The 19,278-nt window shown below is 41.8% G+C and overlaps 1 protein-coding gene across 2 annotated transcripts in view; it reads right to left on the reverse strand.

Annotated features, from left to right (window-relative positions):
* Positions 1–4,359: 4,359 nt before the first annotated feature.
* The window catches only part of LOC115192778 (harmonin), a 44,412-nt gene continuing 29,493 nt past the window's right edge, over positions 4,360–19,278 (reverse strand). For both annotated transcript variants that reach the window (XM_029751631.1, XM_029751630.1), the window contains exons 15-20: positions 17,702–17,734; positions 16,904–16,957; positions 14,069–14,168; positions 13,351–13,460; positions 12,827–12,882; positions 4,360–5,483 (exon numbers count right to left, since the gene is read on the reverse strand). In XM_029751631.1, coding sequence (XP_029607491.1) covers positions 5,471–5,483; positions 12,827–12,882; positions 13,351–13,460; positions 14,069–14,168; positions 16,904–16,957; positions 17,702–17,734 — 366 coding nt within the window. In that variant the 3' untranslated portion in view covers positions 4,360–5,470. The remainder of the gene's footprint in view (positions 5,484–12,826; positions 12,883–13,350; positions 13,461–14,068; positions 14,169–16,903; positions 16,958–17,701; positions 17,735–19,278) is intronic.

The following is a 19,278-nucleotide window of genomic DNA, read 5'->3' on the forward strand; positions in this document are numbered from 1 at the left end:
GAAACTAATCCAATCATTTAGATTTTTTGCACCCGTTACTGGAATGGTTGTTCCAGTTTTAATGGTTTAAGTAGTCTCCACGATGTCCCTAACCCTGATAGTTATTCTGAATGCAGGTTGTGGGTGAATGAAAATTCAAAGTGTTGCAAATTCTAAAACTGGCTGGATTCCAATACACATCACTTTGCAAGCCAGAATAATGCGATTTGCAAGTAGAGTTGCAAAATACTGCTAACTTTACCAGGTTTCCCAGGGAAAATTACTGGAAAGTCACATTATGCTGGCTTGTAAAGTGGCTCATACATCTGCACATTGATCTGGTACTGGCACTCCCTGTATATAGCTCCACATTGATCTGGTACTGGTACTCCCTGTATATAGCTCCACATTGATCTGGTACTGGTACTCCTTGTATATAGCTCCACATTGATCTGGTACTGGTACTCCCTGTATATAGCTCCACATTGATCTGGTATTGGTACTCCCTGTATATAGCTCCACATTGATCTGGTACTGGTACTCCCTGTATATAGCTCCACATTGATCTGGTACTGGTACTCCCTGTATATAGCTCCACATTGATATGGTACTGGTACTCCCTGTATATAGCTCCACATAGTTCTGGTACTCCCTGTATATAGCTCCACATTGATCTGGTACTCGTACTCTGGGTATATAGCTCCACATTGATCTGGTACTGGTACTCCCTGTATATAGCTCCACAGTGATCTGGTACTGGTACTCCCTGTATATAGCTCAACAGTGATCTAGTACTGGTACTTCCTGTATATAGCTCCACATTGATCTGGTACTCCCTGTATATAGCTCCACATTGATCTGGTACTGGTACTTCCTGTATATAGCTCCACATTGATCTGGTACTCCCTGTACAATATATAGCTCCATTCTTGTGTATTTTATTTTATTCCTCTTGTGTTACTATTTCATTTTTTAACTCTGCATTGTTGCAAAGGGCTTGTAAGCAAGCATTTCACGATAAATTCTACACCAGTCGTATTCGGCGCATGTGACAATTGTTTTTACAGGCCTGATGTGGCCTGTAAACCATGAGTTTCAGGTCACTGTATTAGGGTCAAACTAGGCCACAAAATAAGGCCTTATGAGATATGTAATACGTTGTGTTTAATTTTAATGATAACATTCAACTAGGAACTCACTTAGTGAAGGCCACAGGACTGAAAATGAAGAAAATCAACAACCTTGTCTGTATCACTAACAAATACAGTCATGGTTGGTAATGCTACAATTCACTTGAAAGGCACTCTGGGAAATAAGTAAATAAGGCTTTACAGTAAAAGTATTTGTAACCATAAAACAACTACAGTAGCATTATTGGTACTGTAAATATATTACAGAAACAGCATTGGTATACCGTAAAATATTATACTGTAAAAATAGTAACAGTATACTGTAAAATATGGTACGGTAACATACTGTTCCTTTTTTACCGTAACTTACAGGTAACTGGCTGCCTGTAAAAACAAGAGGATTTAAAAAAATGATTTTAAGTATAATGTGATGTGGTGAGAAAGAAAGAGAAAGATGGTGTTGTAAATGATCTAAGGTCAGCTATGGAATTTTCTTTTGGGAGAGAAAGTTGCTCCGAAAATGACAAAGGGATACCAGGAGCATGAACGCCTGGCTCGGGCTTAATTTACCTAATGATACATTAAAAGGTCTTGAGATGCTTTTAGCAGGATGGTCACATTTTCCCATCACTTTCTGACTAAAACAACAGGTAGTAAACAACTAAATGATGAGCTTCTTTGAGAGAGAAAACATCGAAGGTGAGTAATTTGGGCCAAATATAAAAACGCCTAGGTTGCTCATTTGAGTTTTTATTTCACTCTAAAACAAATACTGTGCACAATACATCTGAAAGTACTTTTTTCACCTTTTGTTGTGTTACATCCTAAATTTAAAATGGATTAAATGTTCACTTGTTGGGTCACTGGCCTACACACAATACCCCATAGTCAAAATGGAATTATGTATATATATTTATTTTTCTACAAATTAATTACAATTGAAGAGCTGAAATGTCTTAAGTCAATAAGTATTCAACCCCTTTCTTATGACAAGACTAAATAAGTTCAGGAGTACAAATTTGCTTAACAAGTCACATAAGTTGCATGGACTCACTCTGTGTGCAATAACATTGATCTTTTAATGACTACCTCATCTCCCACATATACAATTATCTGTAAGGTCCCTCAGTTGAGCAGTGAATTTCAAACACAGATACAACAACAAAGACCAAGGTTTTCCAATGCCTGGCAAAGAAGGGCACCTATTGGTAGATGGGGAAAAAAGTTCTGAATTACACTTTGAATAGTGTATCAATACACCCAGTCACTACAAAGATACAGGCGTTCTTCCTAACTTAGTTGCCGGAGAGGAAGGAAACCGCTCAGGAATTTCACCATGAGGCCAATGGTGACTTTAAAACAGTTACAGAGTTTAATGGCTGTGATAGGTGATAACTGAGGATGGGTAAACAACATTGTAGTTACCCCACTCCTCTCTTCCCTCTCTGTCTATCATTTATATATCTACCCAATACCCTCTATACCTCCTCTGTAGGACCTCAGTGACCTATCCTCTCATCCTCCTTTCATTCAGTTAATTCAGTCAGTCAGTTACCGATCCAGCGGAATGGAGCTAAGCACAGACAAAATCCTAGAGGAAAACCTGGTTCTGTCTGCTTTAAACCAGACACTGGGAGATGACTTCCCATTTCAGCACTACAATAACCTAACACACAAGGCCAAATCTACTGGAGTTGCTTACTGTACCAACAAGACAGTGAATGTTCCTGAGTGGCCGAGTTAGAGTTTTGACTTAAATCTTCTTGAAAATCCATGGCAACACCTGAAAATGGTTGTCTGGCAATTATTAACAGCCAGATAGACAGAGCTTGAATAATTGTGCAAAGAATAGTGGGCAAATGTTGCACAATCCAGGTGTGGAAAGACCTACAGCTGTAATCTCTGACAAATGTGCTTCTACAAAGTATTGACTCAGGGGTGTGAAAACTGATGTAAATAAGATATTTCTGTATTTAATTTTCAATAAATTTGCAAACATTTATAAAAACATGTTTTCACTTTGTCATTGTAGGGTATTGTGTGTAGATGGGTGAGAGAAAAATCGATGTAATCCATTTTGAATTCATGCTGTAACACAACCAAACGTGGAATATAAATCAAGGGGTATGAATACTTTCTGAACGCACTGTAACTGTTTCGACCAACTCATTCAACAGCTGAGCCATCAATCAAGCGCACACAGATCCAAAACACCTACCGGTTTGTGTCGTGAGATCATAACGTTCCAAAAGCAACTGGACTTGACTCCACTGTAATTTTCTAAATTTCTTCAGTCACCGAGTGCAACAAAAAGCCACTCTATAGAGATGATTTTCATTAAAAAGTAGGCTACGGAAGTTATTTTACAAACGGACAAAAAAATCGCAGATGTGGTGCATCTTCTTACTTTCTCCTCTTGTCATGAATGAGTTTCTAAAAAACAACAACAAAAAACACTGAATGAAACAAACAAGAAATCACATATGCAGAGACCAGAGTTTTTTCCCTATTTGTTTTTAAACGAAGCTAGAGTCTATCACGTCCTCAAACAAAAGACAATTGGTTAACTGTCAGAAATGATTGATGGATTCCGTGACCATCTGGCGTTCTGTTCTTTTACAAGGAGCTGGCCACGGTACTGAAACTGGGTACCGAGGAGGTGGGAACGCGAGACACAATTTCTAGGCCACCTTTGTCTTGAGCCTTCGACTAGTGTACAGAAACCGGTCGATCCAATGCATTCACACATAATGGTCTATAGACAGTCACGTATGCCACCACATTTGAAAATTAACTGACAGTCATTGCCTGAGCAGTGAGCATTGCTATTGCATCATCGCCTTAGAGCTCTAGGCATGCACTCCTAATTGAACTACTTCATTTGTAGACACGTGCAATTGATAAATGTACAACCAATTTTACACAGGCTACAATAATTAAGATTAATATTTTATGTGTTCCCGCAGTGTAAGTAGGACACGGCAAGTGGCCCAATGAATTACCAAACGATTAAGGGGAGACCTTGCCAAGTCCTGTAAAATCAGACCAGAAGTGGATCACGACTGCCCCCTGTGGACATTAATACATTCACAGGAGTGCATAATGAGTGAGATTTAAGATATCCACAACAATATTTTAATTAATGCAATGATAAGAGAGAGAGCGAGAGAGAGAAATTAAATTAACTAATGCATTACAATTCTAGCATTATAAACTGTCTGAATCGTCTAAGTCAAGAAATTATCATCAGTCAAAGTGAACAAATACCTTTATTGATTCTGAGAGCATTGATTTCAGAGGAGGGACATTGATTGGGCCTCGGGTCTGCTTCTGATTACCCATTGTAACTGAATGATAATATCAAACACCTTTAATTGGGGACTTAGGGGTGTTATTTCAACGAGAGCCAAGGGCTTGTTATGGCATACTAGAAGGCTATAAAAATAAAATAACTCCATATATACACAGTATAAGCTTGAAGTAATGTACAGGGTAAACCACGGGCACTGTGATGCTGAAACATTGGTGGTTAACACAATAAATGACTGGCTGTTTATATATAGTGTGTACCTCTCTGTATTTATATTTTATAGCCTACAGTTTACTCGCCATTAGTCAACACCGCTACTAAGATGTTTGGGTGTTTGGCAGCTCATGCTTTGATCTATGGCACACTAGAAGCTCATTGAGATACACTAAGCATTTAATTAGACTTTCAGCATTACCAGCTCCACTTGGGAAAGAACAATACAGTCCTGTTGACACTCGGGCTCTTCGGAGTTCAGGTTTTCACCACTTGATTGACTCAAAACTCAATAAGATACACTTCCTTTGCTGTGGTGTACTAATATGAGAAGAGGGGGGGTTACCAGAGCAATGTATTTAGAGAGTTGGGCCACATTTTAAAATGTTGAAATAATGTTCTAATTGCAGACATTCAGTTGCACAGCATCGTTTAAATATTTCCCATATTTAATGGGGAGCTAACATGGCTGCCATAGAATTTTGTAGTGTCATGTAAATGCATAATAATGCAGTAACCTCAATGTCTCAACTCTCTACTTATATGGCTCTGGGGATTATGTACCTCAGAGACATATTATTATATATATCAGAAGTATCAGAAGTATCTGTACTGGGATCTAAATGAAACTCAACAGAGGATGAAGTTGACAGACAGTTTACAGGTAGTTCATCACAGCGTGGTTCTGGTTCAACAGACTTGTTTTCAGTAATGATCAGCATTGCATTTGAAACAGTTTGATGCAGGGATTTGATTGTGACGATAGAAGTATGTCAGAGATAATGAGACGGGTGGTTGGTGGGTATGGCTTGTTTGACAGGCTGGGTGATGAAGTGACTCAGAAGAACGTCCTACAGAAAGACAGAAACAGGTGAATTACTTGGATGTCAACCTTTGAGAGCCGTAAAACATGTCTTTAGTCACAAGTAGAAGCAAGTTAGAAATAACACATGCAGATGTGTGGAGAAACCCTATAGGTCTGTGTTCTCCAAAATTAACTGATTGAATCCACTAGTGGGTTGCATTGGATTCTATTTGAGCCACGAATTGTGACCAGAAAGATTTGTTTCAACTAGATAGGTCATAATTTGGTTGGTACATGGGAACATTCCAAAAAAGCATTTGGTGGGTCACAGCACCAAAACAGTTGGGACAGTTTGGGGACCACCACTATAGTAATCTCCCAGTATACAGTACCAGTCAAAAGTTTGGACACACCTACTCATTCAAGGGTTATTCTTTATTTTTTTTACTATTTTCTGCATTGCAGAATGATGTTGAAGACTTCAAAAGGAAATAGGAAATAACATGACATGTGGAATCATGTAGTAAACAAAAAAGTGTTACACAAATCAAAATATATTTTAGATTTTAGATTCTTCAAAGTAGCCACCCTTTGCCTTGATGACAGCTTTGCACACTCTTGGCATTCCCTTAACCAGCTTCATGAGGAATGCCCTTTCACAGTCTTGAAGGAGTTCCCACATATGCTGAGCACTTGTTGGCTGCTTTTCCTTCACTCTGCGATCCAACTCATCCCAAACCATTGGGTTGAGGTTGGGTGATTGTGGAGTCTAGGTCATCTGATGCAGCACTCCATCACTCCATCATTCTTGCTATAATAGCCCTTACACAGCCTGGAGGTGTGTTGAGTCATTGTCCTGTTGAAAAACAAATTATAGTCCCACTACGCGCAAACCAGATGGGATGGCGCATCGCTGCAGAATGCTGTGGTAGCCATGATGGTTAAGTGTGCCTTGAATTCTAAATAATCACAGACAGTGTCACCAGCAAAGCACCCCCACACCATCACACCTCCTCCTCCATACTTCACGGTGGGAACCACACATACGGAGATCATCAGTTCACCTACTCTGCGTCTCACAGGTTGGAACCAAATATGTCAAATTTGGACTTATCAGACCAAAGGACAGATTTCCACCTGTCTAATGTCCATTGCTCGTGTTTGTTTCTGTCACGTCCTGACCAGTAATAGGGGTTATTTGTATTGTAGTTTGGTCAGGACGTGGCAGGGGGTATTTGTTTTATGTGGTTCGGGGTGGTTGGTTGTTTAGAAGGGTGTTTGATTTATTATTTCCGTGTTTTGGGCTATGTTCATTCTAGTATTAGTATTTCTTTGTTTAGGTCATTGGGTGTTGGACTCTCAATTGGAGGAAGGTGTTTCCTAGTTGCCTCTGATTGAGAGTCCTATATATAGGTATGTGTTTGTGTTTGTAGTTTGTGGGAGATTGTGCTAGGTATAGCTTAGTTGCCTTACCAGCCTGTTATGAGTCATTGTGTACGTGTTTATTTTGGTGTCCCTTCTTTTCCTAAATAAAGAAGATGAGTACACATGATCCCGCTGCGTTTTGGTCCGACAGTGATTTTTCCTTATCGTCTGACGAAGAAGAATGTGACAGTTTGTCTTCTTTGGTTTTCCAAGATGGCGTAGCAGTCAGACGTCTTTGTCCTGTCGTGTCCCTTGTATATATCTTTTTACATCTTTTTCTTCATATATCTTTTAAAAATATTTTCCTAAACCTCAACTTCTAAATACTCTCCTGCAACCCGCCTCACCCAATGTGTGGATCTGTTTATTTATTTTTTTCTAAAGTATTTCTATTTACTTCGGATCTGGAATCCCTCAACTGAAGCTAGCCAGCTAACTACCTACCAGCTATCAGTCAGCAAACCATTGCTAGTGGTCATCAGCTAACCTTTAGCTCGGAAAGCTCTCGCCAGTTCGAACAACGTGACTCAAACCAGAGCATAACGGACCTATTATTATTTTATATATTTTTTACCCCCATATCCCCGCAAACTCTGAACATTTTCATCTGGATCTTCGCAACTAGCTAACCGCAATCCCAGGTGACTATTCCTGGCTAGCGTTTCCATCCCGGAACAAGCACCAATTAGCCTGAAGCTAGCTTGGCCAGGGCTCCTGTGCTACCACCGAAGCCCACTCCTGGGCTACAATATCCAGACCCCTTCTACTGCCGGTACGGGGCACGGAACCCCGCCGATCCTCTACGAATGGAATACCGACATAATCTGCCCGAGGATTCCAACAGGCCCCTCAGGCGTGACGTCCGCTGAAGGCCCATTCTGCTAAACGGCCTGCTAGCTATCTAGAGCTACTTGAACTCTACTAATTCCACGACTGGTCTATCGACGTCACTGCACGAAGAGGCAAAAACAGACTTACCCCCATCGCGACTTCCCCCAAAGGCTAACTTGCTAGCCCCGGTCTGCTAACTGCTAGCTTGCCTGCCCCGGTCTGCCAACTGCTTGCTTGCTAACCCGGTCTGCTAACTGCTAGCTTGCCTGCCCCGGTCTGCTAATTGCTAGCTTGTTTAGCCCCGGCCTACTAACTGTAAGCTTGTTAGCACCGGCCTGCTAACTGTCTGAATCGCCAGTCAGCCCAACCAATCACTGGACCCATATGTTCACTTGGCTACGCATGCCTCTCTCTAATATCAATATCCCTCGTCCATTACTGTCCTGGTTAGTGATTACTGTCTTATTTCACTGTAGAGCCTCTAGCCCTTCTCAATATGCCTTAACCAACCATGTTGTTCCACCTACTACATATGCGATGACATCACCTGGTTTAAACATCTCTAGAGACTATATCTCTCTCATCATTACTCAATGCCTAGGTTTACCTCCAACGTACTCACATCCTACCTTACCTTTGTCTGTACACTATGCCTTGAATCTATGCTATCATGCCCAGAAACCTGCTCCTTTTACTCTCTCTCGTGCTAGACGGCCAGTTCGTATAGCCTTTAGCCGTACCCTTATCCTACTTCTCCTCTGTTCCTCTGGTGATGTGGAGGTTAATCCAGGTCCTGCAGTGCCTAGCTCCACTCCCACTCCCCAGGTGCTCTCATTTGTTGACTTCTGTAACCGTAAAAGCCTTGGTTTCATGCATGTTAACATTAGAAGCCTACTCCCTAAGTTTGTTTTACTTATTGCTTTAGCACACTCTGCCAACCCGGATGTCTTAGCCGTGTCTGAATCCTGGCTTATGAAAACCACCAAAAACCCTGAAATCTCCATTGCTAACTATAATATTTTCTGCCAAGATAGAACTGCCGAAGGGGGCGGTGTTGCAATCTACTGTATTACTATCCAAGTCTGTACCTATCCAAGTCTGTACCCAAACAATTCGAGATTCTATATTAAAAATTCACCTTTCCAGAAATGTCTCTCACTGTTGCCGCTTGCTATAGAGCTCCCTCTGCCCCCAGCTGTGCCCTCGATACCATATGTGAATTGATTGCCCCCATCTATGTTCTGAGCTTGTGCTACTAGGTGACCTAAACTGGGACACGCTTAACACCCCGGCCATCCTACAATCTAAGCTTCATGCCCTCAATCTCACACAAATTATCAATGAACCTACCAGGTACAACCCCAAATCCGTAAACACGGGCACCCTCATAGATGTCATCCTAACTAACTCACCCTCCAAATACATTAATTAGCGCTTGATGGTTTTTGCGACTGCACTTGAAGAAGCTTTCCAAGTTCTTGAAATGTTCTGGATTGACTGAAGTTCATGTCTTAAAGTAATGATGGACTGTCGTTTCTCTTTGCTTATTTGAGCTGTTCTTGCCATAAAATGGACTTGGTCTTTTACCAAATAGGGCTAACTTCTGTAAACCCCCCTACCTTGTCACAACACAACTGATCGGCTCAAACGCATTAAGAAAGAAAGAAATTCCACAAATGAACTTTTAACAAGGCACACCTGTTAATTGAAATACATTCCAGGTGACTACCTCATGAAGCTGGTTGAGAGAATGCCAAGAGTGTGCAAAGCTGTCATAAAGCGTAGCCACTTTGAAGAATCTCAAATATAAAATATATTTTGATTTGTTGAACACTTTTTGGTTACTACATGATTCCATTTGTTTTATTTTATAGTTTTGATTTCTTCACTACTATTCAACAATGTAGAAAATAGTACAAATAAAGAAGAACCCTAGAATGAGTAGGTGTGTCCAAACAATCGACTGGTACTGTAGGTCAAAACATGTAACAGTCCCGATTGACTAACGTCAATCAGAACAACTGCTGAAGGCTGGCAGAAGGCTATGTCAAGACCGATGTTATGCTACGTATGGCAGTGACCTCTTAGGACAGATCATTAGATATACACAAATGTGCAGTATGTCTATGACTCTAGAAGACAGGCAATGTGTCATTCATTGTGAAATGAAGTGTCTAAAATGAGAGGTATGAAACTTGACTTGAAGCTGGTGTGTCCTTGTTTCTGATTGACAGTCACATGAATTAGATGCATAGTGCACAAGAACAAATAGTCCACCTCACCTAGTGCTAAACAGATCATGGCAAACATCCCTTCTGTCAGGGGCAAAGGGGTGCGTGGGGGTAAGGGTTTACCCTCAGGTCAGGATGGGAGTTTAGGGTTAAAACTGGAGCCGGTAGCCGTGTCTGTACACTGATGCACTGCCTTCAACACCTTTCTGTTCGCAGTGGGACTGACTGATGCTGACTTAGGGCTGAACACACACAGAGACGCAGACACAGTCGGACAAACACAGTGGGACAGACACACACGACAGAGACATGAACATGGACAGATACACAGTCTGACAGACACACAACACTGACCAGGTTCACTAAGGGAGTGGCCATCTAGCTACAGTCTGACAGACATACTCAACACTGACCAGGTTCACTGAGGGAGTGGCCATCTAGCTACAGTCTGACAGACATAGACAACACTGACCAGGTTCACTAAGGAAATGGCCATCTAGCTACAGTCTGACAGACATACACAACACTGACCAGGTTCACTGAGGGAGTGGCCATCTAGCTAAAATCACATCAGAGTTGACACATAAAGAAGTGAATTAAAACAGTACGCCCAGCATCTACTTTCAGTTTAATCATTGTGAGCATTTGTAGGCTATGCATTCACATTAAAAAAATGTAATTGAACCTTTATTTAACTAGGCAAGTCAGTTAAGAACAAATTCTTATTTACAATGACAGCCTACTGGGGAACGGTGGGTTAACTGCCTTGTTCAGGGGCAGAACGACAGATTTGTACCTTGTCAGCTTGGGGATTCGATCCAGCGACCTTTTGGTTACTGGCCCAAAACTCTAACCACTAGGCTACCTGCTGTCACATAGATTGTACTATATGTTGAGCTGATGGAGAGATTATACTACATGTTGAGTTGATGGAGAGATTATACTATATGTTGAGTTGATGGAGAGATTATACTATATGTTGAGTTGATGGAGAGATTATACTACATGTTGAGTTGATGGAGAGATTATACTACATGTTGAGTTGATGGAGAGATTATACTATATGTTGAGTTGATGGAGAGATTATACTATATGTTGAGTTGATGGAGAGATTATACTACATGTTGAGTTAATGGAGAGATTATACTATATGTTGAGTTGATGGAGAGATTATACTATATGTTGAGTTGATGGAGAGATTATACTACATGTTGAGTTGATGGAGAGATTATACTATACGTTGAGTTGATGGAGAGATTATACTATACGTTCAGTTGATGGAGAGACTGTACTATACAGTGAGGGAAAAAAGTATTTGATCCCCTGCTGATTTTGTACGTTTGCCCACTGACAAAAAAATGATCAGTCTATAATTTTAATGGTAGGTTTATTTGAACAGTGAGAGACAGAATAACAACAAACAAATCCAGAAAAACGCATGTCAAAAATGTTAGAAATTGATTTGCATTTTAATGAGGGAAATAAGTATTTGACCCCTCTGCAAAACATGACTTAGTACTTGGTGGCAAAACCCTTGTTGGCAATCACAGAGGTCAGACGTTTCTTGTAGTTGGCCACCAGATTTGCACACATCTCAGGAGGGATTTTGTCCCACTCCTCTTTGCAGATCTTCTCCAAGTCATTAAGATTTCGAGGCTGACGTTTGGCAACTCGAACCTTCAGCTCCCTCCACAGATTTTCTATGGGATTAAGGTCTGGAGACTGGCTAGGCCACTCCAGGACCTTAATGTGCTTCTTCTTGAGCCACTCCTTTGTTGCCTTGGCCGTGTGTTTTGGGTCATTGTCATGCTGGAATAGCCATCTACAACCCATTTTCAATGCCCTGGCTGAGGGAAGGAGGTTCGCACCCAAGATTTGATGGTACATGGCCCCGTCCATCGTCCCTTTGATGCGGTGAAGTTGTCCTGTCCCCTTAGCATGAGTACACATGCTTTGAAGGTGGGGATGGTGTTCTTGGGGTCATAGACAGCATTCCTCCTCCTCCAAACACGGTGAGTTGAGTTGATGCCAAAGAGCTCCATTTTGGTCTCATCTGACCACAACACTTTCACCCAGTTGTCCTCTGAATCATTCAGATGTTAATTGGCAAACTTCAGACGGGCATGTATATGTGCTTTCTTGAGCAGGGGGACCTTGCGGGCGCTGCAGGATTTCAGTCCTTCACGGCGTAGTGTGTTACCAATTGTTTTCTTGGTGACTATGGTCCCAGCTGCCTTGAGATCATTGACAAGATCCTCCCGTGTAGTTCTGGGCTGATTCCTCACCGTTCTCATGATCGTTGCAACTCCACAAGGTGAGAACTTGCATGGAGCCCCAGGCCGAGGGAGATTGACAATTTTTTTGTGTTTCTTCCACTTGCGAATAATCTCACCAACTGTTGTCACCTTCTCACCAAGCTGCTTGGCGATGGTCTTGTAGCCCATTCCAGCCTTGTGTAGGTCTACAATCTTGTCCCTGACATCCTTGGAGAGCTCTTTGGTCTTGGCCATGGTGGAGAGTTTGGAATCTGATTGATTGCTTCTGTGGATAGGTGTCTTTTATACAGGTAACAAGCTGAGTTTAGGAGCACTCCCTTAAAGAGTGTGCTCCTAATCTCAGCTCGTTACCTGTATAAAAGACACCTGGGAGCCAGAAATCTTTCTGATTGAGAGGGGGTCAAATACTTATTTCCCTCATTAAAATGCAAAGCAATTTCTAACATTTTTGACATGCGTTTTTCTGGATTTGTTTATTGTTATTCTGTCTCTCACTGTTCAAATAAACCTACCATTAAAATTATAGACTGATCATTTCTTTGTCAGTGGGCAAACGTACAAAATCAGCAGGGGATCAAATACTTTTTTCCCTCACTGTATGTTGAGTTGATGGCAAATGTACTTACTCCTCATCTTCGTATTCTTTTGGAGGTGACACTGCTATCACCAGCTCAATCCAATCCTAAAGACACACAGACATAAAGAAATAAAAAAATCTAGCACGTTTGGCTCATATAACTTCTTCCTAAAACTGTGATGACATGTCTATCCCTCTTCCATACAGTATTTCTATGGTTACAAAATATCACAAAGGACCCATTGATAAAATTGATTCCACCCCTCCTCTCTCTTCTCCGCCCCACACCTCCCCTCTTCACTATAAAACCAACTGGTCTGATTGTGAATGTTTTGATTGGGGCTGGCCTTTATAACCATATCAATAAAACTCATGTACGGCAACAAATGACCATCAGTACAAATGATCAGGGTAGTACCAAACAATACAGCATCAATATGATACATGTCTGTTTAATGAGAATAGTCATGAGCGTAAGCTGCCTAACTCATCGATTAGGTTGTGAGAAATACCCGCCAGTATTTCTGTTAGAAGATATTGTTGTCAGAGTTGCTGTAAAAGAGACAGTAGTACCCCTCCACTGTTCCAGGCCAAGTTCAGAGCGTTCTCTCCTTCTGTCAGTGAGGAGTCAGTCAGGACCTTCCCATTCACAGCCATCACCTCATCTCCTGGTACTATCCCACCTGGGGAGGCACACACACACACACACACACACACACACACACACACACACACACACACACACACACACACACACACACACACACACACACACACACACACACACACACACACACACACACACACACACAGGCACACACACACAGGCACACACACACAGGCACAGTCAGGACAATAAACTCATTAATTGCTGTCTGCATTTATTTTTTACAAACCACAACCTTTGGAACCAGATCCCACTCAATAGCCTGGGATTAGTTTCTACTATAACGTCTCCAAGAGGATATGAAATGAGTCAGCCTGATGAACATCAGACTGAGAAATTGGGTATAATAAACCTTTTCTCATTACTATTCTGAAATCATACACAAAACAACATTCCAACTTTATTGTTAACAACAGAGCGTAAAGAAAGAGATTCATGTTTGTCAGGTTCTTTATATGAAGCCAAAATCAATCAAGTGTTGAAACAAAATCATTTGTCTATGTACACCACCAACAACAAAGGATAAAAATCAGTATTGATGAATTGCATTTTGAATAGAATGCTTTAACATATACAAATGGGGTTGATTTCTTATGGACTTCGTTATGACATTTATGGACTCACCATGTTTGTCTACTGAGCTTCCATCATAAATGGCAGATACCACTAGCTTTCCCAGAGGGGAGTCTACACCCCCCTCCACGGCCAGATCAAGTGGTCCAACCTAAGGTAAGAGAGATCAAATCAAATTGTATTTGCCACATGCACCCAATACAACAGGTGTAAACCTTACAGTGAAATGCTTACTTATAAGCCCTTAACCAACAACGCAGTTTTAAGAAGAAAAAAAGAGGGAAAAAATTTGTATTTACTATAATAAACTGGATAAAAAAAACCTATCTATAAAATAAAACAAAAATAAAACATAAGAAAAATATAAATAATTAAGGGGTGACAATAAAATAACAGCAGCGAGGCTATATACGGGGGGTACCGGTACAGAGTCAATGTGGAGACTATATACAGGGGGAACCGGTACAGAGTCAATGTGGAGACTATATACAGGGGGGTACCGGTACAGAGTCAATGTGGCGACTATATACGGGGGTACCGGTACAGAGTCAATGTGCTGGGGCACCGGTTAGTCGAGGTAATATGTACATGTAGGTGGGGGTGAAGTGACTATGCATGGATAATAAACAGAGAGTAGCAGCAGAGTAAAAATGGGGGGGGGGGACAATGCGACGACAATGCAAATAGTCCGGGTAGCCATTTGATTAGCTGTTCAGGAGTCTTATGGCTTGGAGGTAGAAGCTGTTAAGAAGCCTTTTGGATATAGATTTGATGCTCCGCTACCGCTTGCAGTGTGGTAGTAGAGAGAACAGTCTATGACTTGGGTGGCTGGAGTCTTTGACAGTATTTTGGGCCTTCCTCTGCTCTTGATGGTGCAGCAGTAGAACCTTTTGAGGATCCGAGGACCCATGCCAAATCTTTTCAGTCTCCTGAGGGGGAATAGGCGCTGTCGTGCCCTCTTCACGACTGTCTTGGTGTGTTTGGACCATGATAGTTTGTTGGTGACGTGGACACCAAGGAACTTGAAGCTCTCAAACTGCTCCACTACAGCCCCGTCAATGAGAATGGGGGCGTGCTCGGTCCTCCTTTTCCTGTAGTCCAAAATCATCTCCTTTGTCTTGATCACGATGAGGGAGAGGTTGTTATCCTGGCACCACACGTCCAGGTCTCTGACCTCCTCCCTATAGGCTTTCTCATCGTTGTCGGTGATCAGGCCTACCACTGTTGTGTTGTTGGCAAACTTAATGATGGTGTTGGAGTCATGCTTGGCCATGCAGTCATGGGTGAACAGGGAGTACAGGAGGGGACTGAGCATGCACCCCTGAGGGACACCCGTGTTGAGGATCAGCGTGGCAGATGTGTTGTTACCTACACTTACCACATGGGGCGCCCCGTCAGGAAGTCCAGGATCCAGTTGCAGAGGGAGGTGTTCAGTCCCAGGGTCCTTAGCTTAGTGATGAGCTTTGAGGGCACTATGGTGTTGAACGCTGAGCTGTAGTCAATGAATAGCATTCTCACGTAGGTGTTCCTTTTGTCCAGGTGGGAAAGTGCATTGTGGAACGCAATAGAGATTGCATCATCTGTGGATCTGTTGGGGCGGTATGCAAATTGGAGTGGGTCTCGGGTTTCTGTGATAATGGTGTTGATGTGAGCCATGACCAGCCTTTCAAAGCACCTCATGGCTACAGACGTGAGTGCTACAGGTCAGTAGTCATTTAGGCAGGTTACCTTGGTGTTCTTGGGCACAAGGACTATGGTGGTCTGCTTGAAACATGTTGGTATTACAGACTTAGACAGGGAGAGGTTGAAAATGTCAGTGAAGATATTTGCCTGTTGGTCAGCGCATGCTCGGAGTACACATCCTGGTAATCTGTCTGGCCCTGTGAATGTTGACATGTTTAAAGGTCTTACTCACATTGGCTACGGAGAACGTGATCACACAGTCATCCAGATTAGCTGATGCTCTCATGCATGTTTCAGTGTTGCTTGCCTCAAAGCGAGCATAGAAGTTATTTTGCTCGTCTGATAGGCTCGTGTCACTGGGCAGCTCGTGGCTGTGCTTCCCTTTGTAGTCTGTAATAGTTTGCAAGCCCTGCCACACCCCACGAGTGTCGGGGCCGGTGTAGTACGATTTAATCTTAGTCCTGTATTGACTCTTTGCCTGTTTGATGGTTCGTCGGAGGGCATAGCGGGATTTCTTATAAGTGTCCGGGTTAGATTCCCGCTCCTTGAATGCGGCAGCTCTACGCTTTAGCTCAGTGCGGATGTTGCCTGTAATCCATGGCTTCTGGTTGGGGTATGTACATACAGTCACTGTGGGGACGACATCATCGATGTACTTATTGATGAAGCCAGTAAGTGATGTGGTGTACTCCTCAATGCCATCGGAAGAATCCCGGAACATATTCCAGTCTGTGCTAGCAAAACAGTCCTGTAGCTTAGCATCTGCGTCATCTGACCACTTCCTTATTGAGCGAGTCACTGGTACTTCCTGCTTTAGGTTTTGCTTGTAAGCAGGAATCAGGAGGATAGAAATATATTCAGATTTGCCAAATGGAGGGCGAGGGAGAGCTTTGTACGCGTCTCTGTGTGTGGAGTAAAGGTGGTCTAGATTTCTTTCCCTCTGGTTGCACATTTAACATGCTGGTAGACATAGGAATTACATGTAATCCATTCATTACATACAATTTAAAGCTTTAGATGCATTGTCATCATCCTACTGAATGTCTGTCTGAGGCAATAAAGGAATGGTTCTGCAGGGCAAGATTAGCTGTATGGTCCCTGAAGGGAAATGTGTTTTGATCCTTCTTTCCTTCATAAAAAGCTTAGCAACCGGAGAAGTATAGTCATAACTGGACAGTTCATCCTGAGGGGGGTTCTGATTACCTTTTTGATTCTCAGCAGTCTCACGTCTCGTCCAGCTATCTGCTCCGAGGAGAACTGTTAACACAGCCAGAGAGTGGGATGGTTACATCACAACACTGGATCACAGTGAATAGACATGTACACTCTTAGATTAAAAAGGGGTTCCAAAAGGATTCTTTGGCAGTCCCCATAGAACCTTCCTTATTCAAAGAGTTATCCTATGGGGACAGCTGAAGAACCCTTTTAGGTTCTATATACTGTAGCACCTTTTTTTCTAAGATTGTATAGATGGTACAATCTATACATTATATCTTCATGATATATGGCTTTAGATGTAGAAAACTGCTTCCCTGAGGTGCATTTACTTTTTCAAAGAAAGATGAGAACAAAAGAGATGTTCCATTGACGTTTCCAGAAAGGCTATAACACAGAATGGCTGTAACAGTGACTCAATGAGGATCTATGGTTACCTAGAAGGCATGGCTCACATTGGATGGAGACTGACATTTACACACAGCTTTATAGTCAAAGACACGATTCACAGGTCTTCAAAGGCACGTCTTCTGTTTGGTCTCTTGGTAAAGATCTTATTGGCATCCCACTGGGCACACACTGGTTGAATCAATGTTGTTTCCACGTCATTTGAACCAACGTGGAATAGACGTTGAATTGACGTCTGTGCCTAGTGGGATATGAATGATCTACTTCTTCAAAGAGATGTATTTGCTTAAGTTTGGTTCTACACCTGTATACATGACATTATCCTATATGTCTAATAGTCTAGCAGATATAGACAGGCTAAGCTCAGGCATACAGTACCATGGAGAGGGGATCAAAGTCTTCCACATATTTCTGAAAAACAAACAACATATGATTAGACCAGGGTTTCTTTGGGACCCAAAGTTGGCCCTGAGAATGTGAGAGGTGGGTCGCGAGTTATGAGTAAACATTTATAATCACACACTGTTTCTTCTTATTTTGAGTTGTTCGAGGACAGTACATTTTTCATTTGGGTCTCGAGCTGAAAAAGCTTAAGAGCCTCTGGATTAGATAATGCAGAAATGACACGGTGAACTGAGGTTTAGCTCCACAAGGAAACATGGTTGAGCAATAGGCCTGCAATATAGCCTTATATCACCCTGGTCTCAACTGATTTATTGCCCTAGTTCATACAAAGGATTTGGATAATTCTGACATTTTACACAATCTGTGATGTAAACTGAAATGGCAATTATTTCTTTTGTTAATTTAAAACATTGTAAAACTTCTTCATAGGTTCAACACAAACCAGGTCAATGTAGTGTGTCATTTATCATTATGTATCTAAATGACTTTTGCATGTAATCAGGCCCTAGCAGAGAATGAGTGTGCTGAGTGTTGAAGAGCTAGGTTTCTTTTGACAACCACTTCTATGTCTTTAAATGGATTAATTTAATAATATGAGAAAAACCAAGGTTGTGGATCCATTTTCCATATCTTTCCATCTCGAGCTTTGTAAAATAAAGGTCTATGCGACTGTAGCATTAAGAACATCAGTATGAATATCAGCTAACTATATATTCAACTCTTTAAATAAAATTGTTGCTTCAAAAACCAACGCTTTATTGCTAAAACCAACACATTTCAGCGTTTCAATGCAATGGTTATAACTACAGTGGCTTGCGAAAGTATTCACCCCCCTTGGCATTTTTCTTATTTTGTTGCCTTACAACCTGGAATTAAAATGGATTTTGGGGGGGGGGGTTGTATCATTTCATTTAAACAACATGCCTAACACTTTGAAGATGCAAAATATTTTTTATTATGAAACAAACAAGAAATAAGACAAAAAAAACTGAAAACTTGAGTGTGCATAACTATTCACCCCCACAAAGTCAATACTTTATAGAGCCACCTTTTGCAGCAATTACAGCTACAAGTCTCTTGGGGTATGTTTCTATAAGCTTGGCACATCTAGCCACTGGGATTTTTGCCCATTCTTCAAGGCAAAACTGCTACAGCTCCTTCAAGTTGGATGTGTTCCGCTGGTGTACAGCAGTCTTTAAGTCATACCACAGATTCTCAATTGGATTGAGGTCTGGGCTTTGACTAGGCCATTTCAATACATTTAAATGTTTCCCCTTAAACCACTAGTGTTGCTTTAGCAGTATGCTTAGGGTCATTGTCCTGCTGGAAGGTGAACCTTCGTCCCAGTCTCAAATCTCTGGAAGACTGAAACAGGTTTCCCTCAAACATTTCCCTGTATTTAGCGCCATCCATCATTCCTTCAATTCTGACCAGCTTCCCAGTCCCTGCCAATGGGACTGGGAACATGATGCTGCCACCACCATGCTTCACTGCGGGGATGTTGTTCTCGGGGTGATGAAATGTTTTGTATTTGGCCAAAAATCACAATT

The sequence above is a fragment of the Salmo trutta genome, chromosome 4 (genome assembly GCF_901001165.1).
Source record: "Salmo trutta chromosome 4, fSalTru1.1, whole genome shotgun sequence".
Lineage (NCBI taxonomy): Eukaryota > Metazoa > Chordata > Actinopteri > Salmoniformes > Salmonidae > Salmo > Salmo trutta.